A 22601-nucleotide genomic window follows, 5' to 3' on the forward strand; every position below is an offset into this window, starting at 1 on the left:
AATGATTGTTGGTGCTAGACAGGGAAGTTTGAATATCTCAGAAACTGCTGATTTCTTGGGATTTTCATACACTACAGTGTCTAGAGTTTACAGAGAATGGTACGAAAAACAAAAAAAAATCCAGTGGGCACCAGTTCTAGTTGAAAATGCTTTATTAATGAGTGAGATCAGAGGAGAATGGCCAAATTGGTTGAAGCTCACAGGAAGGCGACAGTAATTCAAATGACCATATGTTACAACAGTGGTGTGCAGAAAAGCATCTCTGAATGCACAACATGTCAAACCTTGAAGTGGATAGGCTACAGCAGCAGGAGATCATGAACATACACTCAGTGACCTCTTTAGTGGCTGAATGCACCAGGAAGGTGATGGGAGCAGGTGAAGTCTATTTGACCTCCTGAGCCTGTTCTGGCATACAGTAAGGTTACGGATGAATTTTTACATTGATCCCAGTTTACTGCTCCATTCCATATGTTGGATTCCCTAAGTGTGCACAACCTCCAGGGATGCAGAATTCCATTGAAGAAACCTTTTATTTGTCCTAAATAACTGGTGCATTGTATAATCCTTGAGTGAGTAAGACCTAGCATTTTCCTCAGCTGCATTTCCTGTTGAATTACAGGGTCTTGGATTTAAGCTCATTTTGTTAAATCAACACAAAGTGGAAGTTCTGATTTATGCTTGTAATTTCCTTGCACTCCAACTCTGCAGAAAGCCACAGCAGAAGGATTCAGGAAGTTATTCGTAGCAGAACCCAGCGACTTGAGCAAGAGGCCAACATTTACTGAGATTGTGGAGTCAAGACCCCTCCTCATGGTATTCATCAGGTTCCTGAAACTGGTGGATCACCTCTTCCAAGAGCTTCTCAATCGACTGGTGAAAACTGCTGTCCGGCTATTACTTGAAGCCATGACTGCTTCATATGCAGTGACCTCAACAGATGCAAGAAGGAATGGACAACTGCTGAGGTGAGTAAGTGCTTCAATCCCACTAGGTACTGGAAAAAATATATAGTGCCATTTGGAATTTTAATTGAGAGAAGGAACACGGTATAGAAATGTTTTTAAATTGATAAGATGAATGGTTGCTGCCTTTTCTCCAGGGAAGGGGAGTCCAAAACTAGGGGGCATAGATTTAGAATGTGAGAAGAAAGATTTAAAAGGGATCTGAGGGGCAGCTTTTTTATGCAGAGGGTGGTGAGTATATGGAATGAGCTGAAAGAGGAAATGGTTGGGGCAAGTATAATAGTGTCATTTAAGAAGCCCTTGGATACATACTGTACATGGAGGGTCAGAGCTTAAGAGATATGGCCCGAACACAGGATATTGGGACTAGCTGGGTGGGCACTATGGCTGGCATGGATTCATTGGCTAAAGAGCTTGTATTTGTGTTATATTGTTCTATGACTAATGGTATCTAACAAGGAGCTGAACTGGGGCCTCAAGTAGTCATAGCATTCATTAATGACTTAAATGACACAATAAGAGGAGGAGATTTACTAGAATGTTACCTGGGTTTCAGCACCTAAGTTACAGAGAAAGGTTGAACAAGTTAGGTCTTTATTCTTTGAAGTGTAGAAGGTTGAGGGGAGACTTAATAGAGGTATTTAAAATTATGAAGGGAATAGATAGGCTTTTTCCATTGAGAGCAGGGGAGATTCAAACAAGAGGACATGAGTTGAGCGTTAGGGGCAAAAGTTTAGGGGTAACACGAGGAGGAATCTCTTTACTCAGAGAGTGGTAGCTGTGTGGAATGAGCTTCCAGTAGAAGTGGTAGAGGCAGGTTCGATATTGTCATTTAAAAAAAAATTGGATAGGTATATGGACAGGAAAGGAATGGAGGGTTATGGGCTGAGTGCAGGTCGGTGGGATTAGGTGAGAGTAAACGTTTGGCACTGACTAGAAGGGCCGCGATGGCCTGTTTCCGTGCTGTAATTGTTATATGGTTATAATATAGCAATAATTTAAAATTATGCTACAAAATAAAAGAAAATACAGGCAGTCCCCAGGTTACGTACGAGTTCCGTTCCTGAGTCCGTCTTTAAGTCGGATTTGTACGTAAGTCGGAACAAGTACATCCAGTATTACTTAGTGTCAGTTCGTCAAACGTTTGTCTTAGTATATTGTATATATTTTACCTTTCTATGCATATAAAACACTTAAGAAACGTATGTATTCCAATAATTAAACCGCTGTGTTGATTAGCAATAGTTGTAGCTTTCATTGGGGCAGGGCGTTTCACATGCTCCATTATTCTCACTTATTATTCTCCGTTATCCTTTAAAATTGTTCCGATCGTTGACCGACTGTAGCCTAATGCTTTTCCAATGACCGATGGCGTTTCACCTCTTTCCAAATGCTTTATTATTTCCACTTTATTTTCAATCGCAATCGCTTCCCGTCAATGGAACAGAAACACTGCGGGCGGTGGGTCCCGACCTCCACCGGCTCCTGAGGTCCGCTGGGTCCTAAGGACCACTGCACTGAGACAGGCTAAATGGGACAAGTGGGGGCTGTGCTGGGTTTGGGTATTTGATCCTCCACAATATTCCACGTGGGTATTTAAACTGGAGGTGGCAGTGTTTTTTTTAATGAGGTTGAGTTGCGAGCTTGACATCAACCTGGCACGGATGGTACGGGAGTCAGTCGATGGACATCAATCCGGCACGGGAGCGGTCTGTCACTGGATCAAACTCGCTGATCTCACTGTGCCACCAGCCAACCGGAACGGGGTGGGGGCGGGGGTGGCCGGGGTCAGGATGAATCTTACTAAGAAAAACTTAAGCCAAATACAAAGTTAAACACTCAACATGGTGCCAATGGCAACGACTTAAAATGGTGGTTGGCATCGCGATCAGACTTAAAATGGTGGTTGGCGTTGCGATCAGACTTAAAATGGTGGATAGCGTCGCGATCTGACTTAAAATGGCGGACGGCGTTCTCCTCCCTTGGTTCATAAGTACGAGTTGTCCATAAGTCGTATGTTCGTAACTCGGGGACTACCTGTATATTGAACTTTAAGTTAAGTCTGATCAAAGTTTCTGAGTTTGTTATTAACATTGTAACAATAGTATAACAGATCTAGCTACGTCTTTAACAATAACATAACTTGATTAGTGAAATGATAAAAGTTTAATTGAAGTTAATTGTGTGATTTTTAAAAATAATCATGTCAATTGTAGTTTTAAAGGCATTGTTAAAGTAATATTGGAATATATTTGAATAGTTCATAAGGAAAATACTACCTTGAGAAGAGATGAGAGAAAGTGATGCATCCATGTTATTTATGCCCCTCATGATTTCATAAACCTTTGTAAGGTCATCCCTCAGCCTCCTATACTCCAGGGAAAATAGATCCAACCTTTACAGTGTCTCCTTATTGCCCAAGCCCTCCAGTCCTGGCAACATCCTCACGAATATTTTTTAATCACATCCTTCCTATAGCGTGGAGACCAGAACTGCACACAATATTCCAGGTGTGATCTCACTATTGTACAGTTGTAACATGGTATCCCAATTCATGTACTGTACTCACTTCCTTGACTAATAAGGGCAAATGCACCAAAACACAGCCTTCCTTTACTCTCTCTATACCCATGACTGTGTCACCACCCACAGCTCCAATCTGTTAAATTTGCTGATGATACTACATTGATTGGCCTTATCTCAAATAATAACGAGGCAGCCTACAGAGAAGAAGTCATCATCCTGACACAGTGGTGTCAAGAAAACAACCTCTCCCTCAATGTTGCAAAAACAAAGGAGCTGGTTGAGGACTACAGGAAGAATGGACACAGGCTAACCCCTATTGACATCAGTGGATCTGGGGTTGAGAGGGTAAACAGCTTTAAGTTCCTTGGCATATACATCACTGAGGATCTCACGTGGTCTGTACAGACTGGCTGTGCAGTGAAAAAAGCACAACAGTGCCTCTTTCACCTCAGACAGTTGAAGAAGTTTGGTATGGGCCCCCAAATCTAAGAACCTTCTACAGGGGCACAATTGAGAGCATCCTGATTGGCTGCATCACTGCCTGGTATGGGAACTGTACTTCCTTCAATCGCAGGACTCTGCAGAGAGTGGTGCAGACAGCCCAGCGCATCTGTAGATGTGAACTTCCCACTATTCAGGACATTTACAAAAGCAGTTGTGAAAAAAAAGGCCTGAATGATATTTGGGGACCCAAGTCACCCTACAATCTATTCCAGCTGCTACCATCCGGGAAACGGTACCACAGCATAAAAGCCAGGACCAACAGGCTCCAGTACAGCTTTTTCCACCAGGCCATCATACTGATTAATTCATGCTGATACAATTATATTTCTATGTTATATTGACTGTCCCATTGTACATTCCATTTATTATAACTTACAATAAATTGAACATTTAGACAGAGATGTAACGTAAAGAATTTTACTCCTCATGTACATGAAGGATGCAAGTAATAAAGTCAATTCAATTCATTTCAAAAAAACCACCTTCACCACCTGTCTACCTGTTTTGCCACTCTCAAGGAATTATGTAATGGTACCCTTGGGTCTCTTCTATTCTACAAAATTTTCCAGGGTTCTAAGTACGTCCCAACCTGGGTGAACTTACCAAGATTTACTTCACACTTCTGAGTTAATTCCATCTGCCATTTCTTTACCCATTTTCCCAGGTGATCTGTATCCTGTTGTAATCTTAGATTACCTTCTTCTCTATTTGTTATGTCATCAATTCTGGTGTTATCTGCAAATATATTAATTATGCCATCCATATTCTCATTCAGATCATTAATGTATATGACAAACAACAGAGGACCCAATACTGTATTGGTCACAGGCCTTCAGTTTGAAAAACAATCCTTCATTATCACCCTCTGACTTCTACTACCAAGCCAGTTTTGTATCTATTGACAAGCTCACTGAAGATCCCTTTAACCTTGTGGACTAGACTACCCATGGGGACCTTGACAAAGGGCTTTATAAAGTCAATGTAGACAATAACTATCGCTCTTCCTTTGTCAGTGCCCTTTGTCACCTATTCAAAAAACTGTCAAACTCATGAGACGCACATATAGTCATGGTCACCTTCTGCCAAACAGATAGATTCTGTTTCTCAGAATCTCTTCCAGTAACTTCCACACTGCTGATGTTGAGCTCACTGGACTGTTATTCCCTGTTTTTTTTTTCTGTAGACCATCTTAAATAAAGGCACAACATTAGCCACCCTCATGTCTTCTGTTACCTCACCCATGATTACATCTCTGGCAGGGGTCCTTTCTTTGTTTCCCACAGGTTCCTCAGATACAATTGGTCAATCCCTGGGGATTTAGCCATCTTTATATGTTTTAACAGTACCAATACCTCCTCTTTTGTAATATAGATGTTTCATGACAACACTGTTCTCTTCCCTGAACTCACTAGCTTCCACGTCAGGCCATTAACCATATAACCATATAACAATCACAGCACGGAAACAGGCCATTCCGGCCCTCCTAGTCCGTGCCGAACTCTTAATCTCACCTAGTCCCACCTACCCGCACTCAGCCCATAACCCTCCACTCCTTTCCTGTCCATATACCTATCCAATTTTACCTTAAATGACACAACTGAACTGGCCTCTACTACTTCTACAGGAAGCTCATTCCACACAGCTATCACTCTCTGAGTAAAGAAATACCCCCTCGTGTTTCCCTTAAACTTTTGCCCCCTAACTCTCAAATCATGTCCTCTCGTTTGAATCTCCCCTACTCTCAATGGAAACAGCCTATTCACGTCAACTCTATCTATCCCTCTCAACATTTTAAATACCTCGATCAAATCCCCCCTCAACCTTCTACGCTCCAATGAATAGAGACCTAACTTGTTCAACCTTTCACTGTAACTTAAGTGCTGAAACCCAGGTAACATCCTAGTAAATCGTCTCTGCACTCTCTCTAATTTATTGATATCTTTCCTATAATTCGGTGACCAGAACTGTACACAATATTCCAAATTTGGCCTTACCAATGCCTTGTACAATTTTAACATTACATCCCAACTTCTGTACTCAATGCTCTGATTTATAAAGGCCAGCGTTCCAAAAGCCTTCTTCACCACCCTATCTACATGAGACTCCACCTTCAGGGAACTATGCACTGTTATTCCTAGATCTCTCTGTTCCACTGCATTCCTCAATGCCCTACCATTTACCCTGTATGTTCTATTTGGATTATTCCTGCCAAAATGTAGAACCTCACACTTCTCAGCATTAAACTCCATCTGCCAACGTTCAGCCCATTCTTCTAACCGGCATAAATCTCCCTGCAAGCTTTGAAAACCCACCTCATTATCCACAACACCTCCTACCTTAGTATCATCAGCATACTTACTAATCCAATTTACCACCCCATCATCCAGATCATTTATGTATATTACAAACAACATTGGGCCCAAAACAGATCCCTGAGGCACCCCGCTAGTCACCGGCCTCCATCCCGATAAACAATTATCCACCACTACTCTCTGGCATCTCCCATCTAGCCACTGTTGAATCAATTTTATTACTCCAGCATTAATACCTAACGACTGAACCTTCTTAACTAACCTTCCATGTGGAACTTTGTCAAAGGCCTTGCTGAAGTCCATATAGACTACATCCACTGCCTTACCCTCGTCAACATTCCTCGTAACTACTTCAAAAAATTCAATAAGGTTTGTCAAACATGACCTTCCACGCACAAATCCATGCTGGCTACTCCTAATCAGATCCTGTCTATCCAGATAATTATAAATACTATCTCTAAGAATACTTTCCATTAATTTACCCACCACTGATGTCAAACTGACAGGTCTATAATTGCCAGGCTTACTTCTAGAACCCTTTTTAAACAATGGAACATTGTTTAAACATTTAAACATTGTTTGACTAATCTGTGGGTTAGCCCTCTGACTTTAGACAACAGTCCCCAGGTATTCACGAGAAGGTCAACCAGACTTGGAGTGACTTGTTATGTCCAAGTTTGGTGATTTGCTAAATGCTGTGTAGTCTGTCTGGCATTTCTCTTTCTCTGTATTAATATAATAGTAATTGAGTAGCTTGCTGGGCCCAGAGGGAAGCTAAAGCCAAACTTACTGACTGGGTCTGGGTCGCATACCGAAGAGACCAGGTGAGAATGGCAGATGTTCTCCAAGAAGGACTTGAGTGAACCAACTGAGTTTGACAATAATCTGCTTATTTCATGATCCACACTACTCAGGATATTTTTTCTTTAAAAATTCAATTACAAATTATTTTTTAACTGCTAGTACATTCCACCATTGCTAAAGCAAGGTTTAAAATCATATCTCTGGATTGCTAGCCAAGCTGTAAGTTTATTGGCAACACACAAACACCTGGAAGAACTCATCTGGTCAGCTATATGGAAGGTAATGAACAGTCAACGTTTTGTTCAGACCCTTCATATGACTGAAAGAAAGAAGAGGATAGCCAGTATAAAAATGCTGGGGAGTAAGGGGTGGAGCAAATGCTTCAGCTGATAGGTAGATCCAGGTGAGGGGGGATGATAGGCAAATGGGTGGGGTGTGAGAATTATGTCAGAAGCACCCCCCCCCCCCCCATCATCCGCAGTCACTTGTGTCTCTATAAGCTTATTAGCCTGAAAGCCACCTACTCCATCACCACTATCAAGCCTTCAGGGACAAAATCTTTTAAGTGAGAACAGGGTCCAATAAATTCCATTGATAGACATTCAAACAAATCACTGGATGTCCCTGCAGTAAAACTTCAGATTTGTCTTCCAAAACATGATTTTGGAAAGTAGTGGTTTACTTTTTACAATGTAAGGATTCCTTTGGGGACATTGCACAAGGTTCCAGCTATGATTTTGTTTGTAAATTTGTTGTAATTCTACTTTTAGCACATTCCCACATAAAATAAGGGCACAGCTGGACAGGCGCCTCCGTAATATACTGGGTGATTCAGAGACTTCTTCTCAGGACTATAAAACAAACAAAGGAGTAGATACAAATGAAAGCAAACCTGAGGAGCGCTCTGATCAAGGTGCAATGGATATGGATCAGGTAAGGCTGCAAGGTGAGGGAGATCAGCTAACGGTTCAACGCTTCAATATTGTAATGGATATAAATCATATAAATACATCACAGTCATATTCCTCCCTACCATCGATAGTATTTATAGGAGGTGTAGCCTCAAGAAGGCATCATCCATCATCAAAGATTTCCAGTATCTGGGCCATGCCACTTTCTCATAGCTACCATTTGGCAGGAAGTCCCACACCACTAGGTTCAAGAAGGGAAGTAACAAACAGAACAGCTCTAATTACTAATGCAGCAGCATTATGATCCTTCAGTCATTTTGCACTAAAATGGACGTATTTTTGTTTTTCTTGTGTATGCTGGTTATATAATGCTATGTGCATATGACATTGTAAGTAGGTTTTTCATTGCAGCTGTGTATACGTGTACTTGTGCAGATGAAAATAGACTTGACTTTGACTTTGGTTTTAAAGCCATGAAGGAAGGGAGTCCTGGTGAAAGTGCAATGTTGTACTACTCCTCTGAACTTGGCAAATGGAGTATAATGTGGAAAAATGCAAATATGTATATTTTGGAAGAAAATTTAAAATAAACATCTAAATGTTGGGAGATTGCAGAGCTCAGCAATTTCGAAGGAGCTGGGTGTCCTGGTGCTTGATGTGCAAAAAGCTGGTATACAGAGAGCAAGTAATCAGGAAAGCGAATACGATGTTACTACTTATTGTTGGCAGAATGGAATGAAGAAGTAGGAGTTTTGTGTAATTGATGCTACCAATTCTGCAGTACTGCGTATAGTCTTACAGATATTAATACCTGGAAGCAGTAAAGAGAAGGTTTACTGGACTCGTATCTAGAAGATCAAGCTGCCTTATGAGAAACTTTTGAGCAGTTTAGGCCTGTGTCTGCTGGAGTTTAGAAGGATAAGAGAAGACTTGAATGAAAGTCATTACAGATTGGATAGGGAAAGAATATTTCCTCTTCTACGACAATTTAAAACTAGGGGTCACAGTTTAGAAGGTTTGTGAGGTGGTCCATTCCATCCAATACATATGTAGTCTCAGTCTGCTCCTGATGCTTGAGATTTTCTATGTCATCCCAAATGCTCTTTCTCCATATTGCATGGTCATCGGCTAAAGGTTCCCAGTAGGAATGTTGCACTTCATCAAGGAATTTTCTACATATCATTGAAATGTTTTCTCTGTTTGCTTGGTAATTAATTCCCTTGACAGAGCTGGAAGGAAAGTGACTGTTTTTGGGTCTGGTGTCAGATATGTGAACAATGTGGAAAGCCTAATGTAACTGGCTGAGTGTAACCAAGGCCTAAGTGCTGAAATTGTTGGCTGGGCAAGGATGCTAACCTTGATTCACTTGTTCTTCTAGTTAACTTGGAGGATTTTGTGGAAACATTGTTCTGGCCTTGTTCCAGTGTGTTGAGTTATGTGTTGTATGTAGTCCAGGTCTCAGAAGCTTACCATTCTGGTGCCTTGAGGAACCTGCTATAGAACACAGAACAGCACAGAAAGTGGCCCTTCAGCCCAGGATGTTTGTGCCAAACATACTGCCAATATAAACTGAACATCTCTATGCACATGGTCTGTTTCCCTTAATTTCCTTCCTATTCATGTACCTGCCTAAATGCCTCCTAAACGTTACTATATTGCTTTCATTGCCAGCCTGTTCCACATTTGTTCAACCTCTCCTTATAACTATTGCTCTCTTATCCAGGCAACGTTCTGGTAAACCTCTTCTTCACTCTCTCCAAAGACTTCACATCCTTCTTGTAATGCAGCGAACAGAACTGCACACAATGCTCCAAATGCAGACTGACCAAAGTAGATAGAGAAGTAGGCATTGATTTTTCTTTGCTGTTAGTGGATCAGTCTGTAAGATTTGCCTGGAGACTCACCTGTAGCTTCCTAATTCTATTTTGTACTACCTTAGCAAGTAGCTTTCAATTTCCATTTCTTGCCAGCTTCAACACAGGGCCATGCATGAGGAAGGACAGGCAAGGACACAGCACAACACACACACCCTCTGAAATAGTCATTTGGATTGTAGTACTGCTGCAGAACAACACATTTCATGCCGTTTATGTCAGTGATAATAACTCTGATTGTGATTCTGAAAAAAGGTGTGCAAAATGAAAATGATATGTGTGTCTCTCCAAATTCCAGCAAATTTAAATTCCTGAGCTAACCCGTGAACAGTGTGGTGAGCTTTATGATCCTTAAATGGATGAATCAATTGTTGGTCCTTGTCCTGTTTTAATCACCATCTCAGCAAAGCTTATTCTTCCTAAAAAAAAATGTTGCTTCTGTCCTGGAGTCACCAGTAATAAGCTCTGCCTTTTGCAGTCAAATAAACTTGAGATTTGTGTTTGTTCAGTGTGAAGCCTGATGAGAAACATGCTGCATGGCATTAACCTGCCAAATGAATGTACCACTTATCTCCATTCTGCAGGTACTCCAAGATGTTAAACAGCAGACAAAGACAGAGACGATGGCACCAATGTTCATTGTAAATTTGATGCTTGACATTCGATCTAAACATATAATCCTTCCTCGAGACAGCACAAAGGCTAAATGCCGAGCCCGTAACAAAGTGTGTCGGACAGCTAAAGTCAGGCAATCTTTTGACCGCTTACAGATTTCTGATGAATCAAGGGATATAGATTGCAGTCTCCAGGATACTTCAGGTACAAATTCTTTTAGGCAAAATCTCAGCTTTGTTTTTAAGTTCAACCTATAGCTTATAAGTGTACTGCAGTCACATATTGATGGATTACTTTACTCATTCAGGGAATAATTTACAGAAGGAACTAATTAATTAATAAATATGGACTTCAGGCATGCTAGGTGCCACACTCATGCCCCCATCTACATCAATGGAGCTGTAGTGGAGCGTGTATCAAGCTTCAAATTCCTTGGTGTCCACATTTCTGAGGATCTCACCTGGTCCCTGAACTCCTCCATCCTGATCAAAAAGGCACAACAGCGCCTTTATTTCCTGCGGAGCATCAATAAAGCTCACCTCTGTCCCAGGATACTGACGGACTTTTACTGCTGTACCATTGAGAGCATACTCACCAACTGCAACTCGGTGTGGTATGGCAATTGTCCTGTATCAGACTATGACCCAATTGCCCACCATTGAGAACATCTACCATAAACGCTGCCTGGGCAGGGCGAAAAGCATTATCAAGGATGTATCTCACCCTAACCATGGAGTTTTTACTCTCCTCTCATCCGGAAGGTGTGCCAGGAGTCTCCGCTCCTGCACCAGCAGACACAGGAAGAGCTTCTTCCCTGAGGCTGTGAGCCTGCTGAACCTCACATCACAGCACCAAGCAGTATTGCAGCCATATTGTACTGTCTCAGTACTTTTATATTTGTGTGCTGTAGCACTTACTTTTTATTCACAGTTATTTTGTAAATAACACTATGCATTTCTGGTTAGATGCTAACTGCTTTCATTTGGCTTTGTATATCTACTTGGCACAATGACAATAAAATTGAATCTAATCTAATCTAATTTAATCTAATTAATTATCAGTAGCTAAATATTGTAACCAGATTATAGTAATGAAGAAAATAGACAAGGAATAATAAGAACCTTTTCTTCATAACATTTTATGGAGTATTTGGTGCAATTCTGATTGCCCCATTTTGGTCACAAACAAGAGAAAATCTGTAGATGCTGAAAATCCAAGCAACACACATAAAATGCTGGAGGAACTCGGCAGAGCAGGCAGCGGCTATAGAAGAATACAGTGGATGTTGATGAGGGGTCTCCGCCTGAAACATTGACTATACTCTTTTGTATAGACACTGCCTGGCCTACTGAGTTCCTCCAGCATTCTGTGTGTGTTGTATGTGTTTTGGTGTTGGGTTGTATCTGGATGTGTATGAGAGTGTGCATGCATTAGTATATTTATGTGTGAGAGGGATTATATTGATATGGATCTGGTAACTCTTGGCTGATTGTATATACAAAAATGAAGCTTATGATATGTGAACAGATTGTTTAACAAGGAGCTTCTAACATGTTATTTTTACAGAAAGTGGAATAGACATTCAGGAAGAGATGGAAGAAGGGTAAGTGGAGAGATCAAGGAACTGCTTTACCGTAAAAATTGTGTAGGCAGACAGAGTATTAGTCATCTGAGGAGGTCACAACTTGAGAGGATTTATTGTTGATGATGGAATTTGGAGGAGGAGGAGGAGGTCTGAGTCTTTGACTGTCAGGAGGAGAGTTTCATGGGTTGAAAGATTAGGGATTATTAAGATGGGTTAGGGAGATGATCATTGTGGACTTTAATCAGATGGGGCACAGGTGCCAGCACAGGTGATGGTGTTTTGTAATGGGATTGTGGTTTGCTAAACTTTGATTATGGGAATCAGAATAGGTGGAATTATAGTCTGGTTATAGCCCAGAAGGAAGCCATTTGGTCCATGGTACTTTACCCAAGTTGCTTTAATTTAATTTATACCAGAGACCTCAACTCTTCAACCTCTCCACCAATGGAAACAACTGCCCTCTATCTACTCTGTGCAGACCTCTCATTCTTTTATATACTTCTATCAAATCTCCCTTCAGTCTTCTCCAGTCCCAAGTTTTCCAATCTGTAACTGTAGATCCACATTTCAGGGACAAATCTAAAAAATGTCATCTGGATCTTCTTCAATGCCATCACTTTCTTTCTATATAAATCAACAAGAATTGGACATAATACTCTAACTGAAGCGGAGCCAGTGCTTTACAAAGGTTCAACGTGACTTATATTCTTTTATACTGTAGGTCTGTACTGATTAAAGTCCACAATGGTGTAATTCTTACCAAACATTTTCCAAATCTTCCCTGACACTTACAATGACTTGTCTAACCATGCCTTAGGTGCCTCCATTCCTGCCCCCTTTGAGAACAGTTTATTTAATTCTATGACAAATGAGAGAAAATCTGCAAATACTGGAAATCTGAGCAACACATACAAAATGCTGGAGGAGCTCAGCAGGCCAGGTAGCATCTAGGAAAAGAGTACAGTTGACATTTCAGGCTGAAACCTGTCAGCAGGATTGGAGAAAAAAAACTGAGGAGCAGATTTAAAACGTAGGTGTAGGGGAGAGAGAAACACAAGGTGATAGGTGAAACTTGGAGGGGGAGTGATGAAGTAAAGAACTAGGAAGTAAATTGGTGAAAGAGACAGAAGTCTTTGGAAGAAATAAAAGGGGGAAGGAGCACCAGAGGAAGGAGATGGATTGGCAAGGAGATAAGGTGAGAGAGGGAAAAGGGGATAGGAAGTGATGAAGGGGGGGTGGGTGGCATTACTGGAAGTTCGATTAACCAATATTCATGCCATCAGGTTGGAGGCCACCCAAATGGAATACAAAGTGTTGTTCCTCCAACCTAAGTGTGGCCTCATCATGACAGAGGAAGAGGCCATATATAGGCTTAGCAGAATGGGAAGTGGAATTAAAATGGGCTCCCTTGTCCATTCGTCCCTCTCCACTGATCTCCCTCCTGGCACCTATCCTTGCAAGCGGAGCAAGTGCTACACCTTCCCCTACACCACCTCCCTCATTACCATTCAGGGCCCTAAACAGTCTTTCCAGGAGAGGTGACACTTCATCTGGGAATTTGTTGGGGTCATATACTGTGTCCGGTGCTCCTTGTGTGGCCTCCTGTATTTTGGTAAGATCTGACATAGGTTGGGAGACTGCTTCTCCGAGCACTTACACTCTGACTGCCAGAAAAAGCAGGATCTCCCAGTGGCCACCCATTTTAATTCCACTTCCCATTCCCATTCTGACATATCTATCCATGGCCTCCTCCACTATCATGATGAGGCCACACTTTATCTTTTGACTCAACCTAGCACAAGGGACCCTCTCAATTGCCTTCATGAAGTTCATGTAGATAGTGTACACTGCCTTCCCTCCTCAAGCTTCTTTGCACCTCCATAAAACATGTGATCAAGTTTGTAAGACATGCCCCTCATAAAGCCATGCTGACTGTTTCTAAGCAGAGTATGCCTTTCCAAATGCCCATAATTCCTATCCCTCAGTATCCTCACCAATAGCTTCCCTACCATTGGGGCGAGGGTCACTCTCCTATACTTACCTTAATTATGTCTATTCCTTTCTTGAACAAAGGTACCACATTTGCTACTCTCTGGTTCTCTTTCTAGGTCCTCATCTGTTGCTACTGAGGACATAAAGATCTTTGTCATGGCTCCAGCAATCTGCTCGCTTACTTCTTTCTATATTCTAGGATATGTGCCAGCAGGCCCTGGGGATTTATCCACCTTAATGCTTTTCAGAAGACCCATCACTACTTTCTCCTTATTCTCAACATATCCCAGCACATTAGCATTTTTCGCTCTGTTTTATTAAGTCCCATTTGTCCACCCTTTCAGCTCCTTGCTGACTTCATTGGTTCTGTTACCTGCATTTATATAGAACTTGAACTTCTTTAATTTTGCTGCCAATTTCCATCTTTCTCACATCTTCACATAAACCATCTTTGACACTTCCTTTCCCTTCTAGATTTCTCTGTTTCCAATTCGAAGGATAGACTAACCATTAACATTTATTGAAGCCCACAGATCTCCCCAGCGAACTTAACCACACTTCCTTTCACCCTGCTTTGTATAAGGATTCCATTCCCCCAGTTTCTCCATCTCTGCTGTAATTGCTCTGATAATGAGACGTAAATGGTATAAAATATCTTTCTTTTGCTTTAATCATCTATTTCCTATACGCCTACTCTCATTCTAATCTTCCACATCACCATCCACCACTGCATTAAACAAATTATCCTTTGCAGTTTCTGCCACCTTTATAGAGATTCTACCACCAAATATATATTCCCCTTTCTTTATAGCATTTTGGAGGAACTATTCCCTTCATGGCTTCCTGGTCAGTTTTTTCATCCATATCATCCATTACCCTTCTCATGACACTTTTCAATGCAACCACAGGGGATGCAAAATCTGTCTTTTTACCTTTTCCCTACTCACCATTCAGAGACATGAGCAGTTTTTCCTGGTGAAGCACTTTTAATCTAGTGTATTTGCTATAGTGTTCACAATATGGTCTGTACTCTGGGGAAACTAGATGTAGATTTGGTGACTGTTTTGTGGGAAATATGAATCAATCTGAAGAAAGTACATTGTGCACCCAATTGCCTGCCACTTCAAATCTCTTTCCACTCTCACTCTGACCGATTTGTCTGAGGCCTCTTCCACTGTTATATAGAGGCTGAATGAAAACTTGATGAATGGCACCTCATCTTTTGTCTGATCATACTGCAGCCCTCAGACTACAACAAAATGTAATTTGCTTTCATTTGTGCTATAGGTCTTTACCTATGGTATTTGCCCAGCTTGACCTTCCAGGTGTGTCCTACACTTCTGCCTTTCATAAATTTTACATTCCTTTGTTTGTGCTCTTACTTTCTCACTGTCTAAATTTCACAGCTCATACATTCCTTTGATAAGATTCTCTCTTTCTAAAAGTCCTCTTTTAGCCCATTGATTGGACAACTCCAGATATAGACTTCATTTCTAACCATGATCAATATATTTGCTTTGTTCAATTGTCTATCCAGATCTGTGAATGACTCAGTACCTAAGATCATTGGATTTGTCTAGGTTTTGCTGAACCAACAGCAAAATGTATTTGTGTGATAAACCCATGCATTTTCAACCTCCAGGTCTGAATATAAGCGTCCTGCTCAATATATCTTGTCGCCCACATCAGAAGATCTACTGACACAAGTACATAATGTAGTCAGAGTACTAGAAGAGATCGTTGGTAAGGAACAAATAACCAGAATCTGTCATTTCAAATGTTAAAATAATTCACAGAATATGTATCTATGCATGAATGATGAATGGGCAATTTATTAGGCACTTAAGAAACAGGGTGCTCGTGTTTGTAAACAGGGCCACTGAAAATAAAAGCAAGGAAGTCATTTTAAATAATTTCAAATCACTTTTTCTATAACCTTTGATTCCTTTTCTGATTCAAAATTTATCTCTGCCTTTATATACACAAGATTTCTTCTCCACAGCTCTGTGCCAAGGAGTTCCAAAGACATCAAAGTGGCCTAGGCCTGTGGGCAAATGAATGCTTAGATCAAAGGTCAGCAGCCTTCATTATAAATCAGACATATCAAACACTAAAAGGACTAGACACAAGAGGTACTGCAGATGCTGGAAATCTAGAGGAATACACACAATATGCTGGAGGAGCTCTGCAGGTCAGGCAGCAGCTATGGATGGGAATAAACAGTCGACTTTTCAGACCGAGACTCTTCATCAGACCTGATGAAGAGTCTCTACCCAAAACATCAACTGTTTATCCCCACAAAAAGGACTATATCTTTTTGGGGGAGGGATCAATGTGCCAAAGCAAATGTGAGCCAAGGGCTTGCTTTTAGGTTGGAGGGTAAGTATTGGGGTTTGGGCAAGGGTCAGGCTCACAAGTGGGTGGTGCTTGTAGAAATATGTTGAATATTTGTGATGGGACATTGTCAACTGTCATGTCACAATGTGGGGAAATGGGTGGTCTTGTACTTAGATAAGTGAAATAAAAAGGCTGATTATTATTATCTACTGTAAGTACAGAGAGTAAAGTAAGTGAAGTTCAGAGGGTTCTAGGTTTTCTAGTGCATCTATTGCAGAAAACTAGCAGGCAGGTCCAACAAGTAGTTAAGGTAAACAGCGTTTTTGCCTTTATTGCAAAAAGTTTGGTGTTTAAACCTTAGGAGGTTTTATTGCAATTGTACAGGGTGTTGGTGAGGCCTCACCTGTGATACTGTGCCCAGTTTTGTTCCCCTTACTAAAAAAAAGATCCAGTAACATTGGAGGCAGTCCACCTGCACTGAAGGGCAGGAGTTATATGGAGAGATTGGAAAGGCTGAGCCTGTTTTCCTTGGATCAAAGGGGTTTGAAAGGTAACAATTAGAGGTTTATAAATCAAGAGGGGTATAGGTAGGGTAGAAAGTCAGTCTTTTCCCCAGGGCCCGGGAATCTAAAACAGAGGGTATTAGTTTCATCTGAGAAGTGAAAGAATTAAAAGGAGATCTGAGGAGTATATTTTTCCACACAAGGTGATGGCTATGTGGAATGAACTACCGTAGGAAATTCCTACAGAGGAAGGTGGTTATAACTATAATGTTTAAAGGATGGTTGGATGGGTACATGAATAGGAAAGGGTTGGAGGACTATGGACCAAATGCAGGCAAATGTAACTAGCTTAGATGTGCATCTTGGCCAGCATGGATGAAATGGAGTGAAGTGCTGGTTTCCATGCTTCACCCTGAATACAAAGGAGATTCACCAGGATATTCCTGGAGCTAAATGGTTATCCAAGCAAGAAAGACGAATTGACTTGGGCTTGCATTCCTTGGAATTTAGAAGTCAGAGGAGAGACCTAATTTACATATATAATATCCTCAGGGGGATTGGCAGGATAGATGTTGAAGTGTTTTCTCTATAATACCATAAGTCCATAAAAGGAGCAGAATTAGGGCCATTTGGCCCATTGTGTCTGCTGCACCATTTCAACATGGCTAACCCAATTTTGCTCTCAGCCCCAATCTCCTGGCTTTTCCCCATATCCCTTCATGACCTGACCTTCAAGATTCTATCAACCTCTGCCTTAAATATACATAAAGACTTGGCCTCCACAGCTGCCTGCAGCAGTGAATTCCACAGATTCACCACTATGGCTAAAGAAATTGCTCTTCATCTCCATTTGAAAAGGACACCCCTCTATTCTGAGGCTGTGTTCTTTGGTCTTAGACTCTCCCACCATAGGAAACGTCCTTTCCATATCTACCCTATCAAGGCTTTTCACCATTTGATAGGTTTCAATGAGGTCACCCCTCATTCGTCTGAATTCTAGTGAATAGAGGCCCAGAGCCAGCAGACGCTCTTCATAGGACAAGCCATTCAATCTCTGTCCTAGAGGTGGAAGCTGAAATATCAGAACTATATAAAGTAGAACTGCATAGGTATTTGATAGATTGAGAAGTAAAGGGGTATGGATAAATGACATAAAAGAGGAATTGAGGTTGGTATAATCATATTAGGTGGCGTGATAAGCTGAAGGGATTGATGGCCTCCTTCTGCTCTTCTATTCCTGTGTTCTTGTGACAGCATTTAATTCCGGAAGGAGTTTCTTTGCATTTTTAGTAGCTCACTACTTATAAACCTTTCCATAATCAAGGATCCCAACCTTCCTGGACATCCTCTTATCTCCCCATTCTATTGGGCAGAAACTAAAAGCATATACTACCTGGCTCAAGGACATTTTTACCTGCTGTTATAAAACCCATTGAATGGTTCCCTAGTGCGATAAGATCAACTCTTGACCTTAGAATCTACTTCATTATGACCTTACAACTGATTGTTTATCTGACTTGCACTTTCTCTGTGGCTGTACACTTCATTTTCCATTCTGTTACTGTTTAACTGTGTTCTACCTCAATGCCCATGTAATGATTCCATCTGTATGTAACCCCCTGGTAGGCCTCAGGCTCGCTCAGCTCACTTCCGTTTAGGAGGAGCAGCCTTCGGCCCCACCAAACTGAGTAATCAGCTTGTGTGGACGCTGTGTGATGTCCCCACCATGCCAAATAACAGACAGTACACCATATGTGATTAAATGATTACACTTTATAGATCGTACTGGAACTATGTACTTAATAGAGATACAATATAATAAGCTAGCAAATAATATCAAAGAGGATACTAAAAGCTTTTTCAAGTATATAAAGAGTAAAAGACAGGTGAGAGTAGATATAGGACCGATAGAAAATGATGCTGGATAAATTGTAATGGGAGATAAGGAGATGGCGGAGGAACTGAACGAGTATTTTGCATCAGTCTTCACTGAGGAAGACATCAGCAATATACCAGACATTCAAGGGTGTTAGGGAAAAGAAATATGTGCAGTCACAATTACGACAGAGGAAGTACTCGGGAAGCTAAATAGTCTAAGGGTAGATAAATCTCCTGGACCAGATGGAATGCACCCTCGTGTTCTGAAGGAGGTAGCAGTGGAGATTGCGGAGGCATTAGCAATGATCTTTCAAAAGTTGATAGATTCTGACCTGGTATCCGGAGGATTGGAAGATTGCAAATGTCATTCCGCTATTTAAGAAGGGGGCAAGGAAGCAAAAAGGAAATTATAGATCTGTTAGCTTGACATCGGTGGTTGGGAAGTAGTTGGAGTCGATTGTCAAGGATGAGGTTACGGAGTACCTGGAGGCATATGACAAGATAGGCAGAACACAGCATGGTTTTCTTAAAGGAAAATCCTGCCCGACAAACCTAGTGCAATTTTTTGAGGAAATTACAAATAGGCTAGACAAGGGAGATGCAGTGGATGTTGTGTATTTGGATTTTCAGAAGGCCTTTGACAAGGTGTCGCACATGAGGTTGCTAAACAAGATAAGAGCCCATGGAAAAACGGGAAAGTTACATACGTGGATAGAGCATTGGTTGATCGGCAGGAAACAGAGAAGTGGGAATAAAGGGATCCCATTCTGGTTGGCTGCCAGTTACCAGTGGTGTTCCACAGGGGTCCGTGTTGAGGCTGCTTCTTTTTACATTGTATATCAACGATTTGGATTATGGAATAGGTGGCTTTGTGGCTAAGTTTGCTGATGATATAAAGATAGGTGGAGGGGCCGGTAGTGCTGAGGAAACAGAGTCTGCAGAGAGACTTGGATAGATTGGGGTAATGGGCAAAGAAGTGGCAAATGAATTACAATGTCAGAAAGTATATGGTCATGCACTTTGGTAGAAGAAATAAACGGGCAGACTATTATTTAAATGGCGAGAGAATTCAAAGTTCTGAGATGCAATGGGACTTGGGAGTCCTCGTGCAGGATTCCCTTAACGTTAACCTCCAGGTTGAGTCAGTGGTGAAAAAGGCAAATGCAATGTTGGCATTCATTTCTAGAGGAATAGAGTATAGGAGCAGGGATGTGATGTTGAGGCTCTATAAGGGACTGGTAAGACCTCACTTGGAATACTGTGTGCAGTTTTGGGTTCCTTGTTTAAGAAAGGATGTGCTGACATTGGAGAGGGTTCAGAGAAGATTCACTAGAATGATTCCGGAAATGAGAGGGTTAACATATGAGGAATGTTTGACCGCTCTTGGACTGTACTCCTTGGAGTTTAGAAGAATGAGGGGGGACCTCATAGAAACATTTTGAATGTTGAAAGGCATGGACAGAGTGGATGTGGCAAAGTTGTTTCCCATGGTGGGGGAGTCTAGTATGAGAGGACATGACTTGAGGATTGCAGGGCGCCCATTCAGAACAGGGACGCGAAAAATTTTTTTTAGCCAGAGGGTGGTGAATCTATGGAATTTGTTGCCATGGGCGGTAGTGGAGGCCAAGTCATTGGGTGTATTTAAGGCAGAGATTGATAGGTATCTGAGTAGTCAGGGCATCAAAGGTTATGGTGAGAAGGTGGGGGAATGGGACTGAAGGGGAGATTGGATCAGCTCATGATGAAATGGCCAACTTCTGCTCCTTTGTCTTATGGTCTAATATAAAAGGAAAAGTAAAAGGCGCCAAACTTATCAAAGTCCAACCACTTCATGCACAACCGTTGGAGTCCAGTTAACAAAGTCTTCTGGCCACCATTTGATCCCCTCTGACCTCCTCGACCCGCTGCCTGGGACCAACAACGGTGGTCAACCAGATGCTCCACATGAATCTGTCCTCGTCTTCTCTCCTCGCTGAAGACCCTGGGCCTCGGATTCCCGCTTGGGGTCCGTTCCGTCGCCCAGCTTACAGCATCGCATCTCTTCTCTCTATCCCCATCGCGCCTTATCCCCAAAAGCTCGCGAAACAATAGCTTACAGACCTACAAGAAAGAATAACATCTATCCCAATTGGTTAACAAATGAATACAATTCCTGTGATCAGTAATTATAACCCAAACAAGCTGCGAGAGAAAAGCACTTTCTCAACAGTTACCATAACAAAGAAACATTTTTATTTTTAACATAACAAAGAAGCCTTTGCAGTAACATAAAACAAGAAACCCCTTACATGTATAACAAGTATGTATGTAAGACAAGCTTTTCGATGTATCTCAGTATACGTGACAATAATAAACCAATTCTAATTCCATTTTCTCATGAGTAATGTGCTGATGTGAAATCAACCATTGTTATTTCAGCCAAGCTGGTCTCCTTTACCAATGAACCTTACTTGTCCATGTTTAACTCACGGTCTTTGTATGAAATGAAGCTCTCTAGTGATCAGGAATTGGAAGCAAAGAAGACAAAGCAGTTCTCGCTCAACGCTGACATACTGTTTGGCCAAGATCCAATCTACCAACAACATGTAGGTCAAGAGTTAACCCATCAGAATTTATCTGTGTGATTTCATTTGGTCAAACATTGCAAATATTTAACCTTTATTAAGAAAAATGACTGACTTTTCTTATGTGAAATTTACAGCACAGACAGAATATTTACCTATCTACTCTGTGCTGGCATAAAAGGCACCTAAACTAGCATTCATCTTCCCAGTTCAGACTCCCGTAACTCATGAAGGTTTACCACCATTTTGAGGACTATAAGTACTTGCTTCCCTGGCAACACCAAAGTCTGTAGCATGTTATTGCTCAATTTGTTAAAATACTGGACTGATAATTTCAGTGTATTTTCAACTCTGGTAGGGACCAGGGGAATGTTGTGAAACAGGGACTTAGGAGTGCAAGTGGTTAGATTGCTGAAAGCAGTGTCACTGGTGGACAGGGTGGTGAAGAAGGTGTTTGGCATGGTGGCCTTCATCGCTCAGTGTATTGAATTTAGGAGTTGGTAAGTTACACAGTAAAATGTTGGTGACGCTTCACTTCTAGTACTGTGTCTAATTTTAGTTACCCTGCTATATAGTAAAGATGTTATTAAACTATAGTGAGTCCAGTAAATATTTTCCAGACTTATGGGTATGAATTACATGGGGGAGGGTGGTTTCATAGTCTAGGACTTTATTCCCTGGAATTTAGGAGATTGTTGGGCAATATAGTCAGCATGTACGAGTTGAACCAAAGGGCCCATGTCCATGAAATATGACCCTATTTTTGGCTAATCTGGTGGAGTTGTAACTGATGGAATAGATAAAGAGGAACTAGAGGGTGTGCTTATCTGGACTTCCTGATATATTTAATAAGGTTCCATACAGGATTAGAACATGTGGAACTCGACCTGAGCGCTGAAGAACATCAGAAAGGTGAAAACTTCTCCTAATTGAACTCTTCCACCTCCCCCCAAAAAATGCAGTTGATATGGGAGCAATATTGAATTTGTCAAAGTGAAATTAAATTTTGCTAGAGAAAGGGAGGGTGTTGGGTTAAAGGAACTGAGGGTTATGGAACATAGATGGAGCTAACTTGTAAACCAGACTTGGTTTAATTAAAGAGGGTCGGTGAGGGAAGTCTGTTCGAAATAAAAACAGAAATGCTGGAAGTACCCAGTAAACTAAATAACATCTGTCAAGAGGGAAATGGAGTTGGCACTGCAGTCCAAACACCCTTCCTTCAAAATGGGGA

The 22601-nt window shown here is 41.4% G+C and overlaps 1 protein-coding gene across 1 annotated transcript in view; it reads left to right on the forward strand.

Annotated features, from left to right (window-relative positions):
* LOC140732660 (dynein axonemal heavy chain 6-like) overlaps window positions 1-22601 on the forward strand; it is a 549473-nt gene that overhangs the window by 104946 nt on the left and 421926 nt on the right. The window contains 6 exon segments of the mRNA XM_073055353.1: window positions 712-968; window positions 7882-8044; window positions 10481-10715; window positions 12078-12114; window positions 15731-15831; window positions 21225-21391. Of these exon segments, the coding sequence (XP_072911454.1) occupies window positions 712-968; window positions 7882-8044; window positions 10481-10715; window positions 12078-12114; window positions 15731-15831; window positions 21225-21391 (960 nt within the window).

This window comes from Hemitrygon akajei, chromosome 9 (assembly GCF_048418815.1).
Source record: "Hemitrygon akajei chromosome 9, sHemAka1.3, whole genome shotgun sequence".
NCBI lineage: Eukaryota > Metazoa > Chordata > Chondrichthyes > Myliobatiformes > Dasyatidae > Hemitrygon > Hemitrygon akajei.